Source organism: Poecilia reticulata, linkage group LG1 (assembly GCF_000633615.1).
Source record: "Poecilia reticulata strain Guanapo linkage group LG1, Guppy_female_1.0+MT, whole genome shotgun sequence".
NCBI lineage: Eukaryota > Metazoa > Chordata > Actinopteri > Cyprinodontiformes > Poeciliidae > Poecilia > Poecilia reticulata.
This window is the reverse complement of record NC_024331.1, coordinates 7,659,711-7,685,501: the sequence shown is the minus strand read 5'-3', so window position 1 is coordinate 7,685,501 and position 25,791 is coordinate 7,659,711. Positions and strand designations below refer to the sequence as shown.

At 37.1% G+C, this 25,791-nt stretch overlaps 1 protein-coding gene across 3 annotated transcripts in view; it reads right to left on the bottom strand.

Moving 5' to 3' along the window:
* Positions 1–25,791, bottom strand: part of LOC103462454 (zeta-sarcoglycan-like) — a 295,105-nt gene that overhangs the window by 104,739 nt on the left and 164,575 nt on the right. For all 3 annotated transcript variants that reach the window (XM_017306215.1, XM_017306217.1, XM_017306219.1), the window contains exon 2: positions 2,989–3,198. In XM_017306215.1, coding sequence (XP_017161704.1) covers positions 2,989–3,198 — 210 coding nt within the window. The remainder of the gene's footprint in view (positions 1–2,988; positions 3,199–25,791) is intronic.

Sequence of the window (25,791 nt, the reverse complement as noted above, 5' to 3'; positions counted from 1 at the left end):
TATATATCAAACTACAGACACAAAAACTAAAAACTACACACAAAAAAAGACCACACTATATCTAGTTACACTATTAGGAGTCATGCAGCATTGAGTTTAGACTCTGTGTCAACTCAGCATCCACCGACTTTGCCTCCGACTCTGAAACAGATATCTAGCTGACTCTCTGGGGATCCGAGAGGCAGAGAGGGCAGGAAAGAGAGAAGAGAGAAGAGTGTGGATGTTCAAACACTAGAGCTACACCATGCGTAGACGGACAACCACTCAGCCATATAAAAATATCCTCTCATTTTCATTAATCTTTCCCTTGCCCCATCTTCAAGTAGTTTTTTTTTTCCCTCAAGCCCTTTGMAAAATCTTCTCCCTTTTCTTCTAATTCTATGTGCACAATGGGGCTTTCTTTTTTTTTTTCCCCATGCCAAGAGCTGTGGTATAGACGGAGTAGCTGTACAAGACTTCGGCTCTATGTGATCATTTACAGATTGCCTATTTGTTGCAAATAATAAGCTCTTGGTGAGCAACATGTTATTAACATGCTGAAATACACAACCAGAATCAGTGAAGAATTCACTCTTCTATCAGATTTTTCTTTTTCAGAATGGCATTTCCGTGTAGTTAAAAAGACAGAAGAATGTTTAAAGTTAATATTTAAAAAACAAAAAGTAAAAAGGAGTTTTTTTATTTCTTCCAAAGGGTTATGGCAGAAGTGGTCTTCATTTACTGTGGTTTTTCTTTGCAGATGAGGAAAAGAGGAGAGAGAGAGAAGGTCCTGAGGTTGAGATGAAACCCAGTTGGCTGCTTCAAACAACAATATCCTCCATGTACGGTTTCAGCCACAGCATATCAAATACATCCTCAGTATTTCAATATAGTTAAAGTTTTGTAAATCATCCTTTTTTTGCCAAAAACTTAATAGGGTTAAGTTTTACTCTTGGGATTTGTCAAGCTTCTTTGTATTTCACAAGCTATACCACCCCTGAAATGTTGATTGTCTTTTACACTTACTTTAGCAGACATGTTCATTGCCACACAGGTTTGCTTTTCTACCCATTTTGGGCCTTTGCATTCATTTCCATTCATTTTAGTAACAGTATTTATTCCTAATGTGGACGTGCTCCCTAACCATTACAAATGTATACCTAACCAAAATGTAATTCACACCACACGTCTAAACCTCACCTCTTATCCTAAACAAGAGGGTTCACTGTATTAGCATCAGACCTTGGTTCCCACAATCCTGCTGGCCGTCAAAAGATTAAGAAATGTGCCAGAAATGGTTCAAAATAGAATAGCTAGACAAGTAAGCACAAAAATTGTCATGTTCTGTTCAATTATATTGTGATGTTTGCATAATAAAACATGGGATATAAAGTTAGGATGCTTAAGCAGATGCTCACAATTTAAAACGTACCTCATTTGAATATATATACCGTTACAATATAATCTCGTGAGTCTCAGTGCACCAGGCAAAACAGGTGTATGGATAATTTATTATTATAGGGAGCAAAAATAAAAACTTGTTTATAAATCATCCCAAAAGCAAGCAATCCCTGATCATAATGAAATGTCTACATCAACCGTTGCTAATTCCATTGAACAGTAAGGGGAAAAAAAGTTTTTACACATTCTACCAACTTTATGGACATAATCCTCACTTATTGGGGAGCTACTGCCATTTAATTATCAGTTATAGAGTCATTCAAAAGTAATTCTCCCCAGCATCTCCATAAAATTACTGGTGGTAGAGTATCTGTTTTAACATTTCCTCCCTCTAGCTGTATTCTAGTGTTTTTATTTCATATGATCCCATTTGGAGCATTTTTCGCTTCCAATCTTTGAGCAGAGGTTGTAGTACCAAAAGCCAATAATGAAATGTGCACAAAGTGTGGAATAATTGATCATGGCAGCTTTCTGTAGAAAAAAGTATGCAGAATTACATAACGCTGCAGCTCCATGAGAGGGCATCTGAGGCCGAATCCAAAATTACATCGATCTGCGCTTATAGATCTCTGCTGATGTGCTCAACTTAAGCATATCAGATTACATTTCACTAAGGATCTCTCCTGGCCAAAACCCTGACCAGAGAATGCACTGTGAAGAACCTCTTTTAGCGGAGTGCTGCTGAAGCATCCTGACAAGCCTTCATCACATTTTTCCTATGAAAACTAACATCAACACTTTGGGATGTTAGTTTCTACCTTAAAAGCCCTCTATTCTCTTTTCATTTATTATCTTCAGCCTTTTTAGGAGATTATATCACTTAAGAACAACCCAAAAGTACAAAAGTGCATATCCTCAGTCAAGGCTACTAGATACTCAGCATCATGCCATTGATTTTTATTTTTCACTGCTTGCTCCAGTGTGAACAAGAAACTTTTTGGAGGCAAGCAAAACCAGGGAACAAACACAGCTCGGATAAGATCTAACCATCCTTTTGCTCATGGATTTTTATCTGCAAAAGAAAAAAGAAAAAAAAAAGCCCAGGCTTCAGAACAGCAGTGAGCATTAAAAAAGTGTGACACTCCACCGATACTGTCAGTCTTGCAGGTTATTATCAAAACTGTGGAGTGAGATTTCCACCCTCCATGGGATAAGGTACATGTGAATAAAGGGAGAAGAGCAGACAATAACTTCGAGAAAATCCTGCACTAAGCTTTGCCTTTTTTTTGGCCACATCATCTCCAACACAAGGTGCCCTCTGCAACAATAAATCCCCTTCAGCAATACTGAACAATTACCTTTGTGCCAAAACACACGAAAAGAGAAATACGATTTATTATTTCGTATATGTAATGGACGGCTATTAGGGTGAAACACAATGAGACGCTAAGATTTACTTGGGTATCAGTTACCTGCTCTTAATTTTATTATCATATATTGGCATTAGTACCTTAAGCGAACCCTTTCAAGTCATTTAAAGCATCTTCTACGCCAATCCCATAAAACACCTTGGCACTTTAATGACGTATGCACACAGGAGCCTCTTACCGGAGTGAAGTTCATGACTTTGAGAATCCAGATGGTGAGTGCCAGGTTGACAATCATTGTGACAAGTAGGAGGAGGATGAAGAAGTACAAGCATCTCTTCCTCCAGCCGTAGATGCCGACTGCTGGGTAGACCTGGCCACTGCACTCCGACGCGCCTCGCTGGTGGAGGGGGTTCGGCTGGGCCGCCAGGATGTACTGCTCCTGGGTCATCTGAAACGATTCAATTAAAACGTGTTTTAGTTAAGCAAAGATGAAATGACCCGACCAGACGTTAAATCCATCAGAAATGCAATGGATCTTCCAAAAAGAGCTGAAGACGGACCAACGCAGGGGGAAGCAAAATGTCTAAAAATAGATCTTCACCCAGTTTGGTGAACAGATAAGGACACCAGAGGTGTGGGTGAACTGCTGATGGAGAGATGGATGAAAAATGACGAGGAGGAGACAGAAGAAGAAGACCGGAAGCATTTAAGAGTGAGATAGCGGTGAGGAGAAAGAAAGACGAAAGCCCGATAAAAATGAGATTGAGGTGGAGCCGTTAAGTGGAAAGATAGCGCACCTTTGAGTACGTTTGAGATAGGAAGGAAGGATGGAAAAAGGGACAGAGGGCTGATAAGAAAGTAGAGGAAGACAGAGTCCATTAGTTGAAGTGCAGCATGTGGAGTCATTGGTGGCAAGAGATACGGACTCTCGCTGCAAGGCTGTACTATCTTTGCCTATCTGGCTCTCTAACTCTTTCGCTCCCCTTACCTTGCTCTCCATACCTTAAAGTCTCCATTGCTCCCTTTCTTGTACTCCTTAATTCACTTCCTATCTCACTTTAGCACTTCTCTCGATCTTCATCAGTCTCTGTCTCATGCACACATTCACTCTCGTGCACAAGCATGCATTTGGTCTTTATTTGTGGAAATTGCATGACCTTAACGCCTCAGTGGCTTTTGATTTTTTTTCCCCCCTCTCTCTTTCCCAAAGAAAAGCTCTCTCTCAGTGAATATACCAAAATGCCATGACTGGGAAAAACTGCTGACTCAAAACTTGCTGAAGAAAAAAAAAAAGAATGCAAACAAGAAATGAAGTGAAAAGGAGTTTTAAAGACAATTTAAGAAGGTCAGTTCCAATGTGAAATGTAAAATAACTTTCTGACAAAAAGAATTTGTAGTTCACTGCTGGTGTTTTTTTTTCCTGTGTTAAGAAACTTCCATTTCCATTAGGCCAATGTAAAGTCTACAATATGAAACCGTTTCACACTTCTGTGACTAGTGCAGTTACATAATACCACAAAAGTCTTTCCTCAGGTTATTCAGTACCACTCTTGCATGAAAGGGGACACTGGAGCTGATATGCTGATCCAAATGCATACACGCAATGAGAAAAATATCCAAACGGAGCAAGTTCAGTATGCAACTTTCCTAAATAATGTTTTTGTTTTACATTTGTAAAAACTGTCACCATATAACATGAGACAGATGAAAAGTATACTTCCTCTTTTGCGTCCCAGTGCAGATATGTACTCCTCCCAGTCGGTACTACACAAGCATTCAAAGCCAAGAGGATTGTGATAAAGAGGTCAATGATGCTCATGTATGAGTTGCTCATTGTGGTAATGGCGGATAAAACTTTGTGTTCCTGGAAAACTGTTTATCCACCGTCACCTGTGGCTAAGCTAACTGGCCTAAGCATTCATGGCAGGATCCAATGTGGGAAGCTGGCTGTGGCCTAGCAAAGCGGGGAAATTACAAGCAACAAGTACGCAAGATTGATTGACAGCGCTAAGGCCCTCTTCCTGGCTCTGATGAGCTGTTTTGGGGTTAAATTTTTTTCACAGATTTTCTCTGTTTCACACTATACTGTTACGGTCACTGACAGTAACTCCTGTAGTATCCAAGGAAAAAGAGAGAGAAAAAAAGGATTTTAAGAAATTTACATGCTGCCGCTTTCATGTAGCTGTACAGAGTTGGACAGTTTCTTAAAGTCCAATCCAACACAGCTGTGTGGTTTCCTCTGCACATCAGGAGATATTTTCCACAAAGCAACCTAATACCTGCTGACTGAACCATGTCCAGACTGAGGAAAAACACAGGTGAAATGCATCCAAGATTCATCGGAATCCTAATCAACCAAAACACATGCAGCGGTGCACAGGAATACGTCTGAAAGCATTAACAACGAAGCATGAATTCAATCAGAATACTGCATGTGTAGCAATTATTAATACCTAAAAAGGCTTGTGTCGCTCTTGTAATGGAGGGGAAAGAATTTAATTTCATACAAGATTAAAAGGAACCAATGAGGGGAACGTGGTACATTTTCCAATTTGTTCCTTAGCAAAGGAAGATAAATCTACTTTAAAATTTGCATGTTGAACAAGCATTCGATATTTTCGATTCTGATGTAATCCAACCAATTTATATATAAGCACAGTCTGGATTGGGGACATGCATCAAAGTCTAGCAGAATGAGGGCTTAATGTTTGTCAAGCAGGATAATGAACTAATGATGTTTTCCCTTTTCACAGTTGAGATTCACAGCAGCGGTTTAAACCGTTTTACATGTTACTGATCACTTTATGCAGACAAAACCTATAGATCAACATAAAAGCATTTGATAATACAGAGTTGGGATAGGGTACCGGGCATATCATCTCTGTTTTCAGTATCCCAGCTGAATCAATAGCGGTGTTTGTTCCTGTGCCGATATGTTGCAGTGTGTAGAAGAGTTTTCTGTGGTGACCCTAGAATGCTAATAATTTTTCCTTCAAGCATAAACAGCAAGAATCAATAGGTGTCCAGAAGGATCTCGATGTGCGTTTCAGTGCACCGCGTGTGTTGGTTGCATGGTCGTTTCTGCAGTGCGACCAAGTCGAGCAATGAGAATCACTGATATAGATGACAACAGAATAAATGGAATGACATCACCCTTGTACTTCTGGAGAGTGTGTGTGGCTACTTTTTGTCAATTTCCAGTCCCCGAGTTCCTCTATGATTTACTGTAAATGGCTGTGCCAATGAGTCATTTGCTGCAATACATCTGAATTTCCGTATCATTTCACTCAAAGCCCGGCATTGTTTTCATGCCTGTCGCTTTAACTCAGTAGTTTGACAATGTATGCTTTCTGCGAAATGGCAAGGAAAAAAAAACCAAAAAACAAATGACACACTCATGCTGTCAAACAACAAACGCACCAAAGGAAATATCATCGAGCATATTTTCTTATTAAAGCCCTCTGGCTCCTTTTTCCCCAACAATGCTTATGACATTTCTTTCTTCAAATGCTTCAAAATAAATTGAATTAACGTTTGTGTTTAAGCTCAAAGATGCTTGAAAGCTTGAAGATTGAATTGCTGAAATTGCATTCAGTTAGCTTCCTGTTTGCATTGTTACTTCAGTCAACGTTGATGGGAGCTGCTGAGATTATGATTTAAGGTTTAAAAGGTTTCAAACTTCAATAAAATGTGACATGCATGACAAAACATTGTAATACAAAGTACTGTGCAACACCTTAAAGCTGTCGATAACTTCGTCATGTGTAGTATGGGGAGGTTACAAGTGGACTAATCAGAAAGCCTGATAAAATACCCAAGTAAAAGCAACATAATCTGAAAGTCTTAAAAGGGAGGCATTATGCTTAGACATTTTTTAGCCTTACACCATGTTATATTGTGATTCCCTCATCAAAAACATACTCTGACTGTTGGTTTAACTCATTCATACATGTTTGAATTATCCTTGAATCTCCATTGGCAACCATTTGATGGTGCCTTAAAGTCTGCTCCTACAGTGCCTCATTTATTTCCCCAAAGCTCCACCTTTGGGCATCAGCCCTCAGCTCAACTTTCACCCCACCCAGCACCACTTCCCTGTGCCTTCCCTTTTCAGCCCCTCAGACTAGCAGCAGCAACAATCTGCAAACACCTGGTGGATCTATGGGTCTACTGAGCTACAACCTTCTGAAAAACGGTTGCACATGGCATCAATGAACAGCATACAGAAGTGTTGTGATGGCATGCTGAAGTGGGAGTGTCGGAAAGGTAAAAGGTTCTTAAAGAGATGGAGGCCAGTTTCAAAGTGTCAGATATGGCTCCAAATTTTAAGTTGTTTTTGATATAAACAACATTTTCATAACAATTGAAGCCAACAGTTAGTGGATTGTGCATTTAAATGGCATTATGTGCTTGAAAAATACATAAAAAGTTTAGATCACAAGTAAGTTTTTAATTAAACTCAACTACAATTATTTTGATTTTATTTCAAAATTGCAATTCACATCTTCCATTACTGCTTTTCAGACCAACTCCATTTACGTCTTCTCTTCCTCCCTTTGTTTTCAGCCGATCCATTTTGCTCCCTCCCATTTTTTTTATTTATTTGTCATACACTAATCCCTCTTTCTCCGTCTCTCAATGCATTTCTTAGATTGAACCGACAGCATGGTCATCAATCAATGCTATGGGGCACCACAGCCTGTGCGCAGCATGACTTAACTGTATTAACATCACAACGTCTTTACAGCCATGAGAACAATGTCAGCAAGAGCCACATTTCCATACAGTTAGCTTTTTTGCGGGGATGTTTTGTGGTTGGTAGTATGTGACTTCCAAATCAGGATTATACAAATACAGCCAAATACASCAATAAATTAAATGCATGATGGAACATAATTGAATAGCTGTGGCTGATTGATTGGTTTGCTTTTCTTTTAAAYTAGTGGCAATATGAAGGACTTACTGATCAGCAGGGTAACTAATAGGTACCGTTTATCAGAGCAGCAGCTTTATCAATAAAGGAGCTACAACCAATGGGCAAAGACATCTCACACTAATGAAAACTTATTTAAATGTGTCAAATATTGGCATATATAAAAATTCAGATCAATTCAGAGATTGTTTTGCCCATTGAAACATGTGGCGTTTTAAGAGTTAGAGATTTTTACWCAAACTTTGTCCTTTTGGCCAAATGACATGAATTTTCACCTTCAAACACTCCTGATKGATCTAGTATACAATATGCCTACTTGAAAGTATACCCAAGCATCTGTGATGCTGTGGACCTGTTAATTTTATAGAAGCTTTGGAAACCTTACTACAATATTTAGTATGAGGAAGTTTTGAATAGTTATTCAAAAAACAACAAAAACATTTCCTAAAAATTAGCCTCCTTCAATTGCAATCTTAGTCCCTTGACCAAAATCCTTGTGAAACCCCCCCCTGAAATTGTCAACCTTGTGAATAGAAGAGTAAGTGTTGTCGTATTTGCAAATTCCCTTTGAAGAATAGTACTTGGTTACGATAATTACTGCACACATGATGTAATAACTTTAATGTTTACTTGATGAATTATGTTCCCAAACAGAGTCCATGATGTGGTGAGGTACTTGGATGTCATTCTTAAAGTAAACAATTTAAACTTTTATTCATTTTAGCTAAAAATTAGTTGGAAAGAAGCCACAGAACACTTAAACCGAAACCCAAGTGTTTATCCTGGAAAACCAAGACATTTATGCATCAAGTCGCCTTTGCTACACAACAAGCCCTTAAAAACCCACTAAGGAGATTTGAAAAGATGCACCGTAAACAGCTAATCTTGTGCTCTCGTTTTTTATGAGACGAGAAATTGGTTTAGTTCAAGCTGGCATTGTTTATTATAAGAATTTACTGTATTGAAAAAGTATTATTTTTCCCAAGCAGTCAAAGTAAAAATGATTTCCAATTTTACTTTACTGCCTTGCTGTGCTGTTTTGTGCATGTTTTCCCCTCCTTCTGGTCAGAATTGAGTAGGCGCACTCTGGAAATAAAGGAGAACAGCRGAATCAAACGTAAACGTGTGCTGCCTGACAATGTATGTGGAAGATAAATGTACAGACTAGTGGGTGAAGACGGATTCGACACAGACACGGAGGTGAATAATGGAGAGCCCTGTAAATTAATAAACTTGTGGTGAGGAAATCARGAAGCTTGTGACTTTGTTACAAAGGTAAAATCCATTTAAAAAAGAAATTAATATCTAAAATCTAATATTAGATCCATTTAAACACTGATTAAAAGGCTCAGAAAGCCTAATAGACTCATAATTTGATAAGAGGAAAYAGATGATTACAGATCATCTTCTTTTTAAGAAATAAAATCTATCATTTATAAATTTCATATTAATCAGTTGGTTTTTGTCCCCGAGTGGATCCTTTGGTTCACTTCTCATCACACCAACACTTTGAAGTAGCAAGGCAGATGTAATGGGACAGCATTTGCCCCATCACACTCTGAACAGCGCCGCCGTTTGTTTTCCTCGTTTGTTTCCTGCTGTGCTAAATGACCAGCATCAGTTTTTATTCTCCACGACAGCAGAGAAAATGAAGGCACAAATTTTAGTTATTGGAAAAATTATATGACCTAATCTGTTATAATTTGCAGCGCTCTGAGTTCTTTTGATGAATAAACTAAAAACTCAGGTTTTATTGTTTTATGTTTTTATACTTGGGGATGAGTTAGTTTGTCTGTCAAGTCCGAAAAGCCCCTTATGTTTCCAATATCAAAATCGAGATTATTTTATTTTGTCCAACAAAGTACAGAAAAAATTTAAAAACAGTGAGAACCACAAAGTATAAGATGTGCAATATACCACAGACTGCAGTCATGAGATTTAAATCCCAACCCAAAGAATTTGTTACTGGGGACAATGAGCTTCTTTAGTGCTCATTGAATACAGCGGCTTTAGTAACAGGATGAGATCCATCATTAGATAGAATCAGGAGTASAGATCCTGCCTCTCTGTACCRAATGGAATCAACTTTTATTTTWWATTTTTTTGTGTGGATGTTCGGTGAACCCGACGCCTCCTGGTTTTGTAGGTGTTAGGAGCAGACTCCAGGGAATACCCAGAACCCACTGGATGGACTGTATGTCGACTTTTCCTGGGAATGCCTTGAGATCTCCTTAAATGGAGAAGGAGACTGTCACTGGGGACCCTCCTGGATCTATAACCCAGAGTTATTTATATCCATCCATCATCTAAACCCGCTTATCCTTTCAGACTCCTGCTGAGGCTCCGGTGGTCAGGGTGTCCATTGCAAGGCAATATGGACAAACAACCACACATACACTCACATCTGGTGTCTGTTTTTGTAAACTTCCTTTGCCACCCAACCARAGCCGGAGGTCATTACATTTGGAGGTCATTACAGTGTGGATACCTAACAGAAAAGGACACTGAATTAGCATTTTTGCAAAGAGTTGGACTTTTAAATGTTGTGGTCTTAAACGTTTGCTCAGCTGATGAACAACCTATTTCAGTTCAATGGTTATTTGCTTACTCGCTCCCATTTCTCTCTTTTGTATTTGGAAGGTCTACAAAATGTGATTTCTTGCCACTTTTCAATTAGTCTTAAAATTTTGATCAAGAGTATCAAAATTATTTTCTAAGAATTTGTGTAATTTTGAAACGGAAGAAATTAAAATGTGTTTGCTACTTTATAGTTTGTCGATTTGGACAGACGTTTTTCCTCTCCACCTCCATCAGTGTGTGATTCCATGTGTTCAGCCAAGGTGGACAAAACACACGCACACACACACACACACACACGCATTCTTCCCAAAATGTAGCGTAAATAAACAAACAGATGACACACTGAGATGACACACTGCTGCTAAACGCACCAGAAAACAAGCAGCAGAGTTCACAGTTAAACACACTGTATTAGACAAACAGGACTGTAGAGCAGTGAAGCGTTCCAGCACATTTACATGGCTCTGCAGTGAGCTTTGTGTTAAACAGAAAGCTTTGAAAGGAGAACTCTTGCTCTATTTCTGTCTCTCTCACACACAAGATTCGCACAGACCGACAACAATAGGCGTCCTCGTAAACGTGTGGTACAAGAATAAACRCTGCAACATTAGCCTTGAAGAAACAGATAGAAAATTTTGAATGTGGTATTAAGGAGTTGCACATTCTGCATCGTTTTCTGCACGTTTTTAGCTTAACAGCCAAAAAACCCACCAATTACAAGAAATAAGTGCACACTTTTTTATGGTTTTAAAAATATTGTCTTTGAATCTGATTTTGAAATGTAGCTACAACACAGACACAGTTGTACTTTACTGTATTTGTGTTCCCTCACTCTGAAAAATTKCATTCAAAATCAACATGGATGATGGACCAAACTATCCACTCCATTAGTTTGTTTTAAACTTTTTTTTTCTCTCTCTCTTTCATGTTACAAACTTATTGAACTACAATCCAAAAAAAATTTCTTAGGGCTTCTAAACATAAAATCTTTTTTTTTTTCCTGGAATGCAAAGTATGCTCTTCCTTACTCTTAAATTAACAGTTCCTCTGATATTTGCATTTTTGTAAAGGCTTCTTTAGCGTAAAGGGGACAGCTTTACTATCATATCTATTTATAGATGCTCCAGAAAAGTTGCTCTCATTTGTCTCTGTCTAGATTCATCTCTAGCTACTGATGTMTTTCGTTTGTTCAGGACCCAGGAGACTAATTAGTGGATGATGAAAATGGAGAGAGAAGATGAGAGAAGCCAAACCTGAGTAACAAACAGCACAACAAAATAATAGTGTGGGGATTAAATKTTAAAACGCAGGTGAGGAAAACAGAAATACTTTSATGGGCCATCCACCTGGTCAGWGGGGAAGTTACTTCACTATGGAGCAGCTGTCTASTTATAAAGTGCTTATTCAGTCACTTGCTGCTAAAAGGGATGTTTACTTTGGTGGGCAGCTGAAGGATGAATGAGCTTAATGGAGTTAATGTGTTTTCAAATTGCCAGTTAAAAATTCTGGTCCATGGCTACTCTCTTACAGAGGAGATAAGTATATGTTAAAACCTTTCATTAGACAGAAGTTRAAAGTAAATAAAACAGCCGCTGTGCGATAAAGAGATGATAACAGTTTTTAGGAGGAGAAGAATATTTCACGCACTGCCTTCCATCTAACCCTTTGTGATCTTTTCCTATAATGTCACATTGCAACCACAAGCCTCAATGTATGTTAATGTGATTTGTAATAGATCATGCCAAAGTAGTGTATAATAGWGGAGGAAAATATCCATGGTATCCTTAATTTATTCCTAATAAAAATCTGAAACGTAATGATGGAATCTTCAGTGCAATATTCTGCTTTTTGCAGTCAATTARGTAAACAAAGCTGGTATGTAAATACTTTGGGGCCGAGTTGGAGAACTAAATTTACAGAGCAAAAATGGAAAGTTGTCCAAACATAACAGGCAATCCTGAAAACTATCTCACAGTGACATTAAAAAAAAATTATGTTCCTGATTATGGAGTACCCTATAAATAAAATGTTTGGGGAAAATGGTGAACTGGACTCACAGGATTTTTTTGTTGAACAGGAAAAGTCTTTATCTGAACTATAAAGCTTGGGGAAATGAGAGGTAGAGTTTGTGGGGAAAAGTTTGGGGCAGAAGGAACAAAATTGAGGTATCATATTGCTGGTAAATGGTGTATTTYAGCCAATTATGTTGGTTGGAGGAAGTTACAGACTAGGACAGAAGTGATCATTGAAGCTCGTTGGAACATAAAGCTTCTGTTGGTTTATCAATCATTTGTGGTGGCTGTAAAGGAGGAATAGTGTTTGATTCATTAGCTAGCTTTTTTTGCCATTTTATTAGCAAGTGTGAAGAAGTGGTTTGAAAGATTTAGGTGAAGAGAGGAGTAACGAGGTAAACAACAGGTTCTCTTCACCACTTCAGGTTTGGAAAGGAGAGTGAAGCTGGTGGCTTTGCAGAGGATCCCCAAAGAAGTGGGTCAGCAGTGGAGGGTTGTGTGTAAACAATTGTTTCACCTGATGGGTTAGAAAAAAGCTGGACACTTGAGGAAATATGTATTTAAAACCAAGTTGTTKGCTTTTTTTCTATGGTTTATAAGTCATTGTACAGCCTCTTAGAGGWACAATATTTGCTTAAGAAACACATATCCCTGTCTTTGTGTGGACGGCATAGAGTGCAGACTCTCTCATCCGTTTGAAGGCTACAGAAGGCTGTTAGCAGAAACAGCCTTCTGCTATCAGATCATAAAAATAAAGCATATTCAAAGCATTAAATGAATATAAAGTGAAAGCGCTGACAAGACACATAAGCTCCTTCCGTCATCTCTTGTCTTGAACTAAGGGAAAGTGGTTGTGACTCCAGTAAATATTATCTACCAGCAGGTGGAGTTATATTAGTTTGGATCATAATTTCTAATACTTCATAAGAGTCAGAACTGCAATCAGTGGAAATAGTGTTTCCGATTACATGTTCATAAAAAAATATACAATTAAATTAATGATGCATCAGTCAGCAATGACAATTTTCCCATTGACCCTCATTTGATCTGATCAGTGACCAAAATACTAAAAAAAATTGCATTTCTTTACATGAAATGCATAAAAATCATTTTACATATAAATGCATCATYAACTAACAGCAGAACTACAGAGAGAAAACAAAGACTGCTGTAAACTTCGATAACAGCCCYTAAAAACACGCTGAATTGTGTTCTTTGTCTTGGGACTAATGGTACTTGCCATTATCAGTGTGTGAATGTGTGTGAAGCACTTTGGGGTCCTCTCGACTTGATAAAGCGCTACGCAAGTACGTACAGGCCATTTACCATATTCTGTAAGTGATTAAAAACTAATTTGCTATTTTATGATAATCAGGTGCAACATGTATTTAAGGATAACTCTAGAGTTTTACACACCGTTAGACAGGAAAGAACCCTGTATATTGCTGAAACCCGATTGACAGCAGCTGTATTGACAAGATTTAGGGGRATATGGTCACTTTGCCCTGCAGACGTYGTATYCATAATGATTTAGATTTGAACTGTTTGCTGCTACTCTTGTGCYAGTTTAGTGTAATGTGTAGATCTGTCAGAGCTGTAAGCRTATTCCTGTTCCTTGGATTCACTCGCATTGCTATTCCGACTCTTCAAATATTYATGCCTGGTTTTCATTCCGAGCCTCACCCTTTTTCTCTGACGAGCAAAATTCAGTTGATTCRATGTTTTCCAATGTCTTTGTGAAGAAGCAAAGCATGGTAGATGCCATCAACACTAATAGAGGCAAGAACCATTTCACTTCTCACGAATAGATTAAAAGAATTATAAATAACAGAGGGGGCATACTTTTGAAAATCACAACCAAAACTGATGAGCAACTGTTCTCCTGTGATTACCATGGAGATGTGGACATGCATTTGCCTGACAACTACACTGTACTATCAGTTACAACTACATGCAAAATTGGTATGAATTTATTTAGATACATAGATGGATAGACAGACGTTTGCATTGAGTAATTCCAATCGCATAAAACATGAAAGTTACTTTTGCAGAGCAATGTTCTTTCAAATACTTGTGTCTTTCTATATGACTTGCAATTTTCTGGACTTCCTGTGGCTTCTGTTTCTACAAAGAATGTCTTCTTGCTACTCTTGCAGAGGTCGGATTTGCATCTTCTCCAGATTCACCAATGGCCTCTTGACAGCTTCTCTGATTATTCTCCTCCTTGTCCACACTGACAGTTTAGGTTGATGTCCTGCCAGTTTTCCAGTTGCTGTATATTTCTTCCATTTTGACCAATGAAAGCTTGAGCAATGCTCAATTCAGTGTACCATTCGAATTCAATATCAAGTATTAGTTTAAGTGTTGTTCTCATAGAAGTGCAGAAAAACGTATCTTCAAATGTTCGTACTCTCATGTAGACATCTTAGAGGACAGTGAAGATTTACTAACTCGGTTTTCTTAAAGTTACTTGAAAAGTTTCAAACACAAGCCTTTTCATTATTTGTTTGGCTCACATCTCCGCTGCCACATGAAGTCAACATTTTTATTGAAAATATATTACAGTGCAAATCTTCGCTGCAGTTTATCGCCATGAAAGGAAGGCTAGGTATGTGCGACAGTGTTTTAAGAAGAGGCATCATACCTTAGAATAGATTGGAAACAGAATAATGGTCAGAGGGGATGGAAATGTAAAAAAAATTAATGAAAAACAAAAAAAGAGTTTATTCAAAGGTATTTGTTAGCTGGTGTAAAGGAGAAGATAAACGCCATGACATTGAGAAAGGGACAAGAAAATAAGTGTTTCTCCCTCCCACTGTGTTTTTTCTTAGAGCGGGTAAGACAGTGGTGGAGGCTACGCTCTGCATCCACATGTGCCAGTGTGAAAACGAGATAGCAATACTCGAGACAGAGAAATGCAGCCCGTAATCACATAAGGGCGAGAGAGACGATAACCAAGGGCATGCACGCTGTGAGGAGTGTGATGGACGCCTGCTGTAAGTATATCTCATGCCTGCATGTGGGCATACTTGTGCCTCTACATATGTGAGAGAGTGGAGAGAGACGGAGACTAAGGGATGGTAAATATTTCGAGGTGACAGAATCAGCACAGCGACTTTATGACCCTGTTTAGTGAGGCAGCCTCCTCCATCATCTCTGCTCTCACCAGATCCTCAGCAAGCATTCATACAAAGACACACAGGTGACTTTTTTCAGTTTACCATTCCATGTAGACTCTTGTTTAGCATGTGCTGAATTGCACTTTGTGGGAGCACTAGCTCACATCTTCAATATCACAGTAGTAACACACAATCAGAGGTTGACCGTTCTTAATCTCCTGTCACACTGTTTCTCATCTTGCCTTGAATGTTGCTGAATTGGAAAACTGGTGGAGTTTAAAAAAATAAAATAAAATAAATTAACACAGCTGTCTGCTGGATATGTTTGATTAAAAGATGCATTTTTTTTTTTGTTGTTGTTTATTCTTACTGTTCAAGAAAATTGGAATTTGCCAAAGTCATCCAGGAAGAATCGACAGGAAGGTGGAAGAAGTTCAACATTCCAAAAAGGAAATATTTTGATATTGGAAATTACCAAGCCCAAACTCAAAAACCGAAATGGCTGTTAAGTGTTTAAAGTGTATTGTTAGATAGCTGCTGTAACAAACTGCCCATTTTAAATTTTGACATTTCGCATCTTACTGAATCTTTCATATTATCGGTTATTGAACATGTTGGCCCAGAATCTAAATGCCCAAAATACAAAGCAATAAATGTTGATTGGGTTGCATTGCTAAAATCAGATAGCTTCTCAGTAAGCATGCCAATTAGCATATCTTTTCTTTTTCTTCAATGTTCTTCAACACCTCCATCAGCCATTATTTAGCTGTTCAATTTACATCTGATACCAAAATGTATTACCAATTAAAGGCAGCACTGGTTAAAGCAGCTTGGGCCGTGTCATTTTGATGGGGCATTCCCATTTCTTCTGCTTTTATGCTTATGTTTTTATTCAAACTTCCTAATGTAAGTCAAAATACACAACATAATTGTAAAAAGAACCAATTGAGAGTGGATATGGCAGATCAATCATAATGACTAAAACAAACATTTCATGAACTTCTCACATGACAGAAGGTCCGGCTAAATTTATTTTTCTTCTCTGTATCTTTTGGTCAACTCTAAACATTATGAATATCTATTCAAGTTTTAAAATGGTCTTGATCAATAGCCTACGAGTTGTCACCATATTGTGCAACATGTTCTTAAGAACTGAGAAAAATGGGACTCTTGAGGTGTTTAAAAAGAAAGTGCTATGTTTTGATGAGCGGAGGACCCGAACACATTGAGAAGGCAAGAAGTAAATTGGAAATCAGCAGTACTTTGATAACACATTGCAAAACCTTACAATAAGGAGCAGCAGCAGCAAGGATAACCAAACAGAAACTACACAAGGAAAAATAGAGCGAAAACAGGCTGAGTAAGGTGCAAAAAGCATACAGAATAATCCGACAAGCAAAAACAAACTACTAGGGTTTTAATGAGTCCCGGAGTGAAAACATGCGAGTCCGATTGGTGAACATGAGCAATAGCTGAGCAAAATGAGTGAAAAACAAATGACAAAACGCTGTCAAATGAAAGGACAAAGAGTAACTACAACCCCTTAAAAACAAACACGATTCAACACCAAAGCAACAAGAAACTCGAGGCCAAAAACTGACAAAGCAACTCAGCAATAGGTGTTACATGAAAAACAGGAAGTAAAGAGAACCACGGTGCACAACAACAACAATCATCAAGATTCAAAACATCACCTGAAAATGATACAGAACAGTCACAAAAAAACAAAGTCCTTCACCTCATGACAGAAAGCCTGAAAAAACCTTTTTTCTTGTTACCTCTAACCAACAAGGGGAAAAAAGAAAACCTATTTTTTCTTGAAAGAGTCTGACATATGGAGTGACAATCAGAAGTTTACAATAACACATTTCTCAATGCCTGAAGTTAAATCACATCAAAACTTCTCTTGTTTTCGGTCAGTAAGAGTTACCAAAATTAAGCATCGTATGAGACGAAGGACTGTGTAAAAAAAAAAGAGAAGGGAAAAAAAAAGATAAGTCTACTTCTACTTTCTGCTTTATCTTTTGTACTGTTAAATTATTACCTGCTCCTCCGTCTCCCTTTCACTCGTCTTCATCGTTGCCATCATTCACTGCGGCTTCATTCCTTTTTGACCTCTATCCTAATTGAGTTGTGTGTTGTCATCCAGGCCGCCTTTCTCAAAGCTCACTTTATAGTTCGGACGAGAGACTGAAAGTGTGAGTGATGTGCGTAATGTATGTCCAGCAGTCTCTCATGTCCAAGTTGCTCTATGGAGCGCTCGTATATCACCCTCTGAGCCCAGTGCCGTATAATGGAACGAGGAGTGACTAGCTGACAAAGCGGGCTTGAAAGAGAGTAAAAGAAAAGTGTCAGGAGATAACGAAATTACTGATGGAGAGACAGGCAATTGACTGTGCGACTCAAATTTGATCTTTCTGTAGTTTCTTTACTATTCTTTACGCCATTGTAACGGCACACATTCAGTCATAAAATTACTCCTGAAAAGCTTCTGTTATCCTATGTGATTCTACTCCATAGTTAATATTTGAGATGTCTAATATTCTGTAGCTTTTAAGGTCAAATCCGTTTTTTTTTTGTTGGTTTTTTCCTTCTTTGCAAACATGTTTACTGTTTTTTTCTCCCTCTATGAAGTTTCAATAAAATGCTTGGATGAAATTTCAATGTCATGGTACAAATACTGAGACGCAAAAAACTTCCACATAAAAGAGATTTTTTTTTTTTTTTCAAAAAATTTGGCATTTGGCTGTGTAACTTTCAGATCTGTGAATACACAGCGCATACAAATTACACTTGTCTTAAATAAAATACCTGATGTTTTTATTCATAAATAAATAGTATTTTGATTTGAAATGCCACCATTGACACGGTACAGAACCAAACACAAGCAGCACTTTTCAAGGACGGCCTTGATGACAACTGAGCACTTTGTTTTCAGTACTGATGAAATGTATCTTAGCGGCTGCAAAAAGCTTTCATCAGTAACTTATGTTCATGTCAGCAAAGCGGTCAGAGCCGAGTTGCTCATTTAAAAGCTGATCTGAAACTATTGCCGGATGAATGGAAGTACGTCTGAGGAAGTTGTTGTGAAGGCCAATTCAAAAACAGCCACAACATCCCTCAGTACTCCGTTTATGATCTGTCCGTTGAGTTTGGAGAGCGTCAGTTCCTCCGTCCATCACTGAGAGACGTCAGTTTTCCCTAGAGATATCACAAATATTTATATCCCAAGTCAATTCTTCAGCCTCTAGCAGCCGGGATGAGTGGTCTCTTGTCAAATGAATACCATCTTGTCTCACCATGACACGCCGTCGCTGCAGGTTATGAATTCAAATCTTGTAGTTTCGTTATCCTGAGGCCTATTTCAGTACATTAGTGCTTATCTTTTTTCACTAAATTTACTCAACAGAAACAAAACTTAAGCACTGTTGTGAATTTGTTTGAATATTAATAGTGCAATATTTTGCATTTCTAGAAATATGCATTCATCCATCCATCAAGTCACTGTTTCTCTGTCTGCTTATTCAAAGCAGGGTTGCTAGGGGCACAAACTCTTGACAGCAGTTTTAGAGAGTCCAGACTTAAAACATGAGTCATTGTTGCTGCAATGTGGCAGTGGAAATAACTGTGCAGTCCAATATGCATCTCTGCTTATATTAAGGAGTGGGAATTAGATAACATGTTTTAATTTCTGAACTGTAGTGGGAGGATTTTAAATATTTTTAGAAAATCATGTCTGCTGTGCAATGTTTAACCTTCAGCTAAGCATTGTTTTCAATATAAGAAGCAAATGATTAGCTAAAAATTAAAAAGTATTGTCTGATCTCATAAGTAAATTAGATTTATTGAATTTCTTACTGTTTAAAGTAATGCCAACTCAATGTAACAGAACGTGTCATTGAAAGCAAGTTTATTTTTTCCTGAAATAACACATTTTTGTTTCTAAAGTACTGGTTTGATGTTTTGTTTCACTCTTGATGAGCAAAAAATGGAAATGGTTTAAGAGACCAGAACCCCAGACCTAAAGTTTGAGCCCAAGTTCAGATAAAATCCAAAAACTTGGCAATTGAAAATTGAAAGGACCCGWCAGTCATTAAAAAAGGGACCGGTTATACTTTCTTGGTCCATTGGCATGAACTCCGCTTCGGTTGCTAGGTAACGGAGTAGTGCCCGCTGATTGACTCAAATCAGTAGGTTTTTGAAACTGCTCGTTTTCCCAATCACCAAAAAAAAAAAAAAAAAAAAAATTAACTTATTGGCAGAAAGTGAATTGATAGGTTTAACTCAAACAGTTTTAGATGCTGTAGAGACCCAAATAGAAGTACAGAAGTAAGCAGGAAAATGAATTTTGCAATAGGTTGGAAAATACAGTATTGGAAGTCTGGAGATGATCTTAAGATGAGAAACTATTTAAAAATGAGATCATGAATGCAAGTTATTTTTGCTTGAAAGAAATTTACCACATTGACTTGGGTTTACATTCTTAAGAGATCATATTAAATAAATAAATAAAAGACAAGAACAGAATAGCACTAAGTGTTTATTATCATTGAAGGCACCTTAAATCAGACGCTTACATAAACCTCATTTTGTGCTAGATCCGTAAGCAGAGTGCAGTCCTGGGTGATGTAATACAATATCTCCTGAGATCCATCAAAAATGACAGTGCTGATATYGGCCATGCCTTTTGCAGCTTTATCATTAATGTCTGTGTAAGTGTGATCATTCAAAACATTGCTTTATAATTTTTTTYCCCCATAAACCCAGTGGGATAATTAGCAAGCGCAAAAACTACACAAATTAGTTCGCTTTAACACTTCAATTATATAATTACGGTCTTTCTATACAAGTGATATCTGGATAAGCTAATGTCACATCTCTATACACACGCATTTTTTTAAACAAACAAAACAAATTTATACCTCCTCCCCAGCGTGTCACATTGACCTGTGCCTGCTGTTACCGTGGTGATGTGATATATTAATTAGTCTGCTGTGCAATTGCCTTGTTAAAGGACAAAATCTAATGTGATTCAGTATTTGTAGATGAGAGACGAAGAGAAGAAAGAAATTTATCACCAATGCCATTTAGACTCGACGCAAACAGACATTGATGAGATAAACTGTGGCAACAGAGATGAATACACTCGCACTCGACCATGTCCTGCATGCGGCAACTCGGAGCCACTGACCCTGAACGTAGCTTATTTGTTGGGTGTAGATGTGAGATCAGAGCAGATGCTGCGGGCTATTACAACATGATCAAGTCCCAAAAGGCCACTGGTTCAGTGATAATTAAAAAGCAACAAACAACAACACTGGCTGTTGTTGCTGTATTAGTTTAAGCCATCACTACGAGCTTTGGGTATTAGCTCTATCAATGTTAAAGACTTACTTTAAAACAATTTTTATTTTATTTTTTTGAGTTGTGGTGCTGTCTTGGAGTCACTTTGTAAAAACCCTGCCTGTCAAGCTGACTAACAACTAAAGCACCCAGACACTTAAATAATTTTTATGTACAGTAAGTAGCTAAAGCAAGTGAGAGTAAGATACAGAAAACGTGACGATGTGAAGGACACAATACAAGATTTTTGTAGAAACTGAGAATATTGAAATGCTATCTGCCAACAACGCTCAAGTTTGTGATCGGCCGTTTAGTTTTAAGTAATTTTAACCACATTCATTCATTCGTAGAGCAAAGTTTTAATTAAACTTTAACTGGATAATTTAACACAGATTTAAAAAGGARCAAAAGTTTTGAAATTTATGAAACATGCATTTTATTTMTGGAAACACTAAAAGGAGCGATTTTAACTGATTTGGGATCTGTGAAACCTTTACCAAGCATCTACAATGAAAGTTTTCTTCATTGTGAGCCAAATATATCCTGACTATTCTACGGAATTTCTCAAAAATCTATTTTAAAAAAATCAATCATTATCACCTACAATGACACAGTAGCTGTGTTTTCCATCGACCATATTGTTGCGTAATTTGAGAATTCGAAATGAATTTGCTTAATGGAAACGTGTCAAATTTGATAAAACACTCAAAGTTTTGGCGTTAGGATGAGGTGGTTTTTAGGCCATATTGAAACTGATTTATGGAAATATTTTTTGCATCACGAGTCACATGATTACCAACCAGATGTTGGCACTGGTGCAAACCACGGAGWCAAACAGAAGTTGTTGGAGTATGATAGCGCACTTTTTTTTWTATATATAACTTATTGCATGAAAAAAAGTTATTTGCATGATTTCAATTGCATTTAACGGAAACAGTGCAATTGTGAAATTGTGTTTTTTCAACATTAGCAGGCTACTGACTGTAGTTTTGTGCTCATTTATAATAGAAACACAGCTACTGAAATATTGAGACAGTTGTTTGTTTTAACCCCCCGTGTTTCAGCAACATATTTGAAGCAATAATATAACAATGTATCATTTAAAAATCCATACTAGAGACACAGGATATTAAAAAGAGTGATACCGTTGCAAAAATTAAGTCAATGTTATTCAGTTAAGGTTGGGACAAGAACCTAAACAACCAACTTTAATGTCAAATGCTAAAAATGATAACTGATAAATTTAATAAATGGCAAAAAACGCATAGTTTATTTTTGTTGTTTAGAATAAAAATGATTAGCTTGGTGTGATATTTCTAATTACTTCACATCTTTTCACAGCTGCCTTTACCTTGTTGAATTCCTCATGCATCAGAAGCGTTTCATTCTGATTAATTTCCGGCTTCATTCTGATAAAAAGGCAAATGTTTAGTCATCCACAATAATATGAAGCTCCTCTAACTTAAACGGGACTCCAGATGGCAGAATGCTGAGCTAAATAAACGAAGAGCAAAGCTCAGCTTCGTCAGTGTCTACAAGTTTGGTATTCAGTCAACCTTATCTGCAAAATTTAATCCAACTATTGCACTACTACTCTTCATTGCACCCAACCTGCTTTCAGTTTTGGTGAGTTTCTGCAGCATCTTCAAAGTCTATATGAGCCAGAGAAATGTAACTGAAGCAAAGTGCATCTCAGAAAAGACCAGGAATAAAGAAGGTCCAGGGGACACTAATGAGATGTGGACTGCAGCGGAGAGCATAAAAGTATTTCAAGGAAACTAAAGAAGTGAAGAAAATTAAATTAGCTATATGGATATCTACTTATAATGAACAGGAAGTGAATGTTTTAAACCAAGGATTTTAATTTTCAAAAAGGGAATCTGCAATGGTTGAGGTCAAATAAGGTGGAGTGCTTGAATTCATTATAGTTGTATAATAAAATACATAAATGAGCTAAGATTTACTTCAACAATATGGTAAATTCATGGGTGATCGGAATCGATATCGGCAGGAAAAAACCTGATCGGCACATCTCTATAAATTATGTAGAAATTTTACATTTTAACATGAACATACAATATGCATACATTCGGGATTTTAGTTTATTTGGCATAAATCGACATATTCCACCAGTCCATGGCAATGAGGTGCTACCAATATGATCTGTAGTGTGTATTAAATATGGATCTGCAGACATTTGTGTTAGATTTTTTTCCTTTGGAWAAGGAAAAAAWTATCTTGTCAAGCAAAAAGTAAAACCATTTCTTAGTTTTCTAGCAGAGTAACTTTTAGTTAACATTTCCCTCCATTTCAAAGGATTAATGTCTGCTTGTCCTGCACAAACGACCCTCCACTATGCTTAATGTTGACCATACTTATCCACTCCTTGTTTTCACACAAAACCTATCTGGAGAATTTTTTTTAATTTCATTTTATTATTATTTTTATTTTATTTTATTCTTTTTGTACTTTCATTTGAACCATCTCGCCTCAGTATAATTGTATAAACCCCTCTATTAAAAAAATAACATTTACAAAAAATGTGATGCCCTGAGAGGCTGGAGGCATATTGAACATCAGAGCCCACAGGGTAACAACTATACACGTATATTCTCACATGTTTACACCATGTATTATCAAGAAACAAGTGTCAGGAAAAATTGGCAATATTGTAAAAAAGAAAAAAAAGGATTGAAAAATGGTTGAAGCTTGCAAGATGAAAGATGAGGACTAAGTTCAGTTCTACTCCGGTGCTGTCGGGGTAGAAAACGTGCATGTGTAGCTGTGCATGTTTGCGTGCGTGTGTATGACATCCAGAGAAGATCTAGGGTCTTCAGTGTCACTACACTGCCTCTGCTGTGATAGCAACCCATTCATCAACGGAGCATCTGGTGCCCTTGCAACAACACACACCTACACACACGTTTTCACATCCCCACAGGGACACTACTGCCACAATTCAYTCCCTCAGTACTTACGCGAACATCCAATCATCACTTAGGTCCCAAGTCTAAATCTTAATTAAAAAAAAAAAAACTTAAACAATTGCGGTTTGGTCCTCATGTTGACTCTGGCTTCCGCACATTGGTGGCTTGTTGAGAGTTAAGCCAAATTTTATTTAATATGTTTACCTCATTAAGATGATCACACTTTGCTCTCCAGACTCTTCATTTTGTCTTTTCTCGTTTTCCCTCTTATTTCATTTATTGACTATTAATGATTTTAATAAATCAGATTTGATTGTAGGGTTAGGGTTTACTTCATGGTACTCACATGTATTAAARAGAAAGCAAATTATAATTCAAACATGTCCATTTGCACCTTTAACATGACCTAAAAAGTGCAAAAAAGACAATAATTATTAACTTTGGTTGTGCAGATTTCAATTAAGATYCTTAATTGAAATCTGCACAAAACCCAACTTTAGCTGTTTATTTATGCCACAGACACTACCGTCTTCCAGTTGGGATCTGTGTGTTTGAACTTTGGTTATTATTGTTTGGGTTTCTGTCTAAATCATGTCTTTGTTGTTCAACTCCTCAAGATCTTGCATATTGTTCATTCCTGTGAACTTYAGTTTTTTTAGTTTCTTATCTTATTTTATTTGTGCATTTGAACTTAGTTTCCTCAGATTAGTATTTTTTCTGTTCATGTTCTTAGATTCTTTCTTCACTCCATTTGTGTTCTTTTCCTTCAATCTGCCAGCAACAGGTGTAACTCATCACCTGATTGCCTCACCTGGTGCCCATGTTATTATCCACCTCTTCCTCGGTGTGTAGCTGTGGTTCCCAGGTTACATTGTTCTCCACTGGTTCCTGCTGTGATATTACTGGCCATTTTTTTCCTAGTGATTATTATTCTCTCTGATTATTATTATGACATTTCATTTATCTAAAGTCAAGTCACCTGCAGTGGGACAAGCCCAGAAAACGTCAGAAGGAAGGCATCCAGAAGGCAGGAGTTTAATGTGATAAAATCAATCTAAWMATTGATTTAAATKTAAATAATTTTCACTTCRGTAAATCCCATATTGAAATATTTGCAATAAAAAACCCCAGACATTTTTACTCAAAGTTCTATGGGATTAAGGGTGAGATAAGATAAATGAAAACAAACGTATCCAGTTKTTCCAGGCATAAACAACATTTTTATGACATAAACACTAAGGTAGGGTAATATCTGGTAATGTCATTTTGCTGATTCCTGATTAGGCAAACACTTAAATAGCTTAGAGACATCCACTTAGTAAAGAAAGATGGCACATAAAACTTTAATCACAAGTAAAAATCCAGTAGGCTTCTTCTACACTAATGCATTTAAGGTGGTGGAAAAACTTTAAATTATGTTTTATTTAGAGGTTTTCCATTTTCCTCTCTCTTACCTCTGCCTATAGCCTCGTACAAAACGGAATATGCAGATTCACAATGGTTTGGATGCTAGATTTGGAATTATACTGAAATAAAATCAAMCACCTTTATGATTAAATTTAGTTAAAATATGCACAAAGAAATGTCATGTCTTTCAAAAAAAAAAGTTCAAAACATCCATGTTTTCTTATTACAGAAACTACAAATTTGCATCAAAACTAATTATGAAGCCTTGGAAAAACACGCCAAATTAATAACAAAAGTGATACCRTTAATAAAACATAAGCTCTGCCATGACAAGGAATATACAGTTGGTAGATTTTGCAAAAGTAAAAATCTGATGATTATTTTGTGGCACTTCGCTAACAGAAAGCACRATCACCTCTTAGCAACCGATTAAAAACAAATATTGTTATTGTTACAAAAACAGGATTTCTTCTACTCTTGAAATCGCTAAACACCAAATTAATCAACGTTATCGTTTATAAAACATAAAATCATTTAAAAACACTTTTCATCTGCCTAGAAACAAGAAACTTAGTCTGTAAATTTTGCCAAAGTAAAAATCAGATGTTTACATTGTTTCACTTCGTTTCCAGATAATGTGCTCATCTCTTAACAACAGTTTAACAACAAATATTGTTCAAGAAAAACATAAGATTTCTACTGTTCTTTTGAAATCTTTAA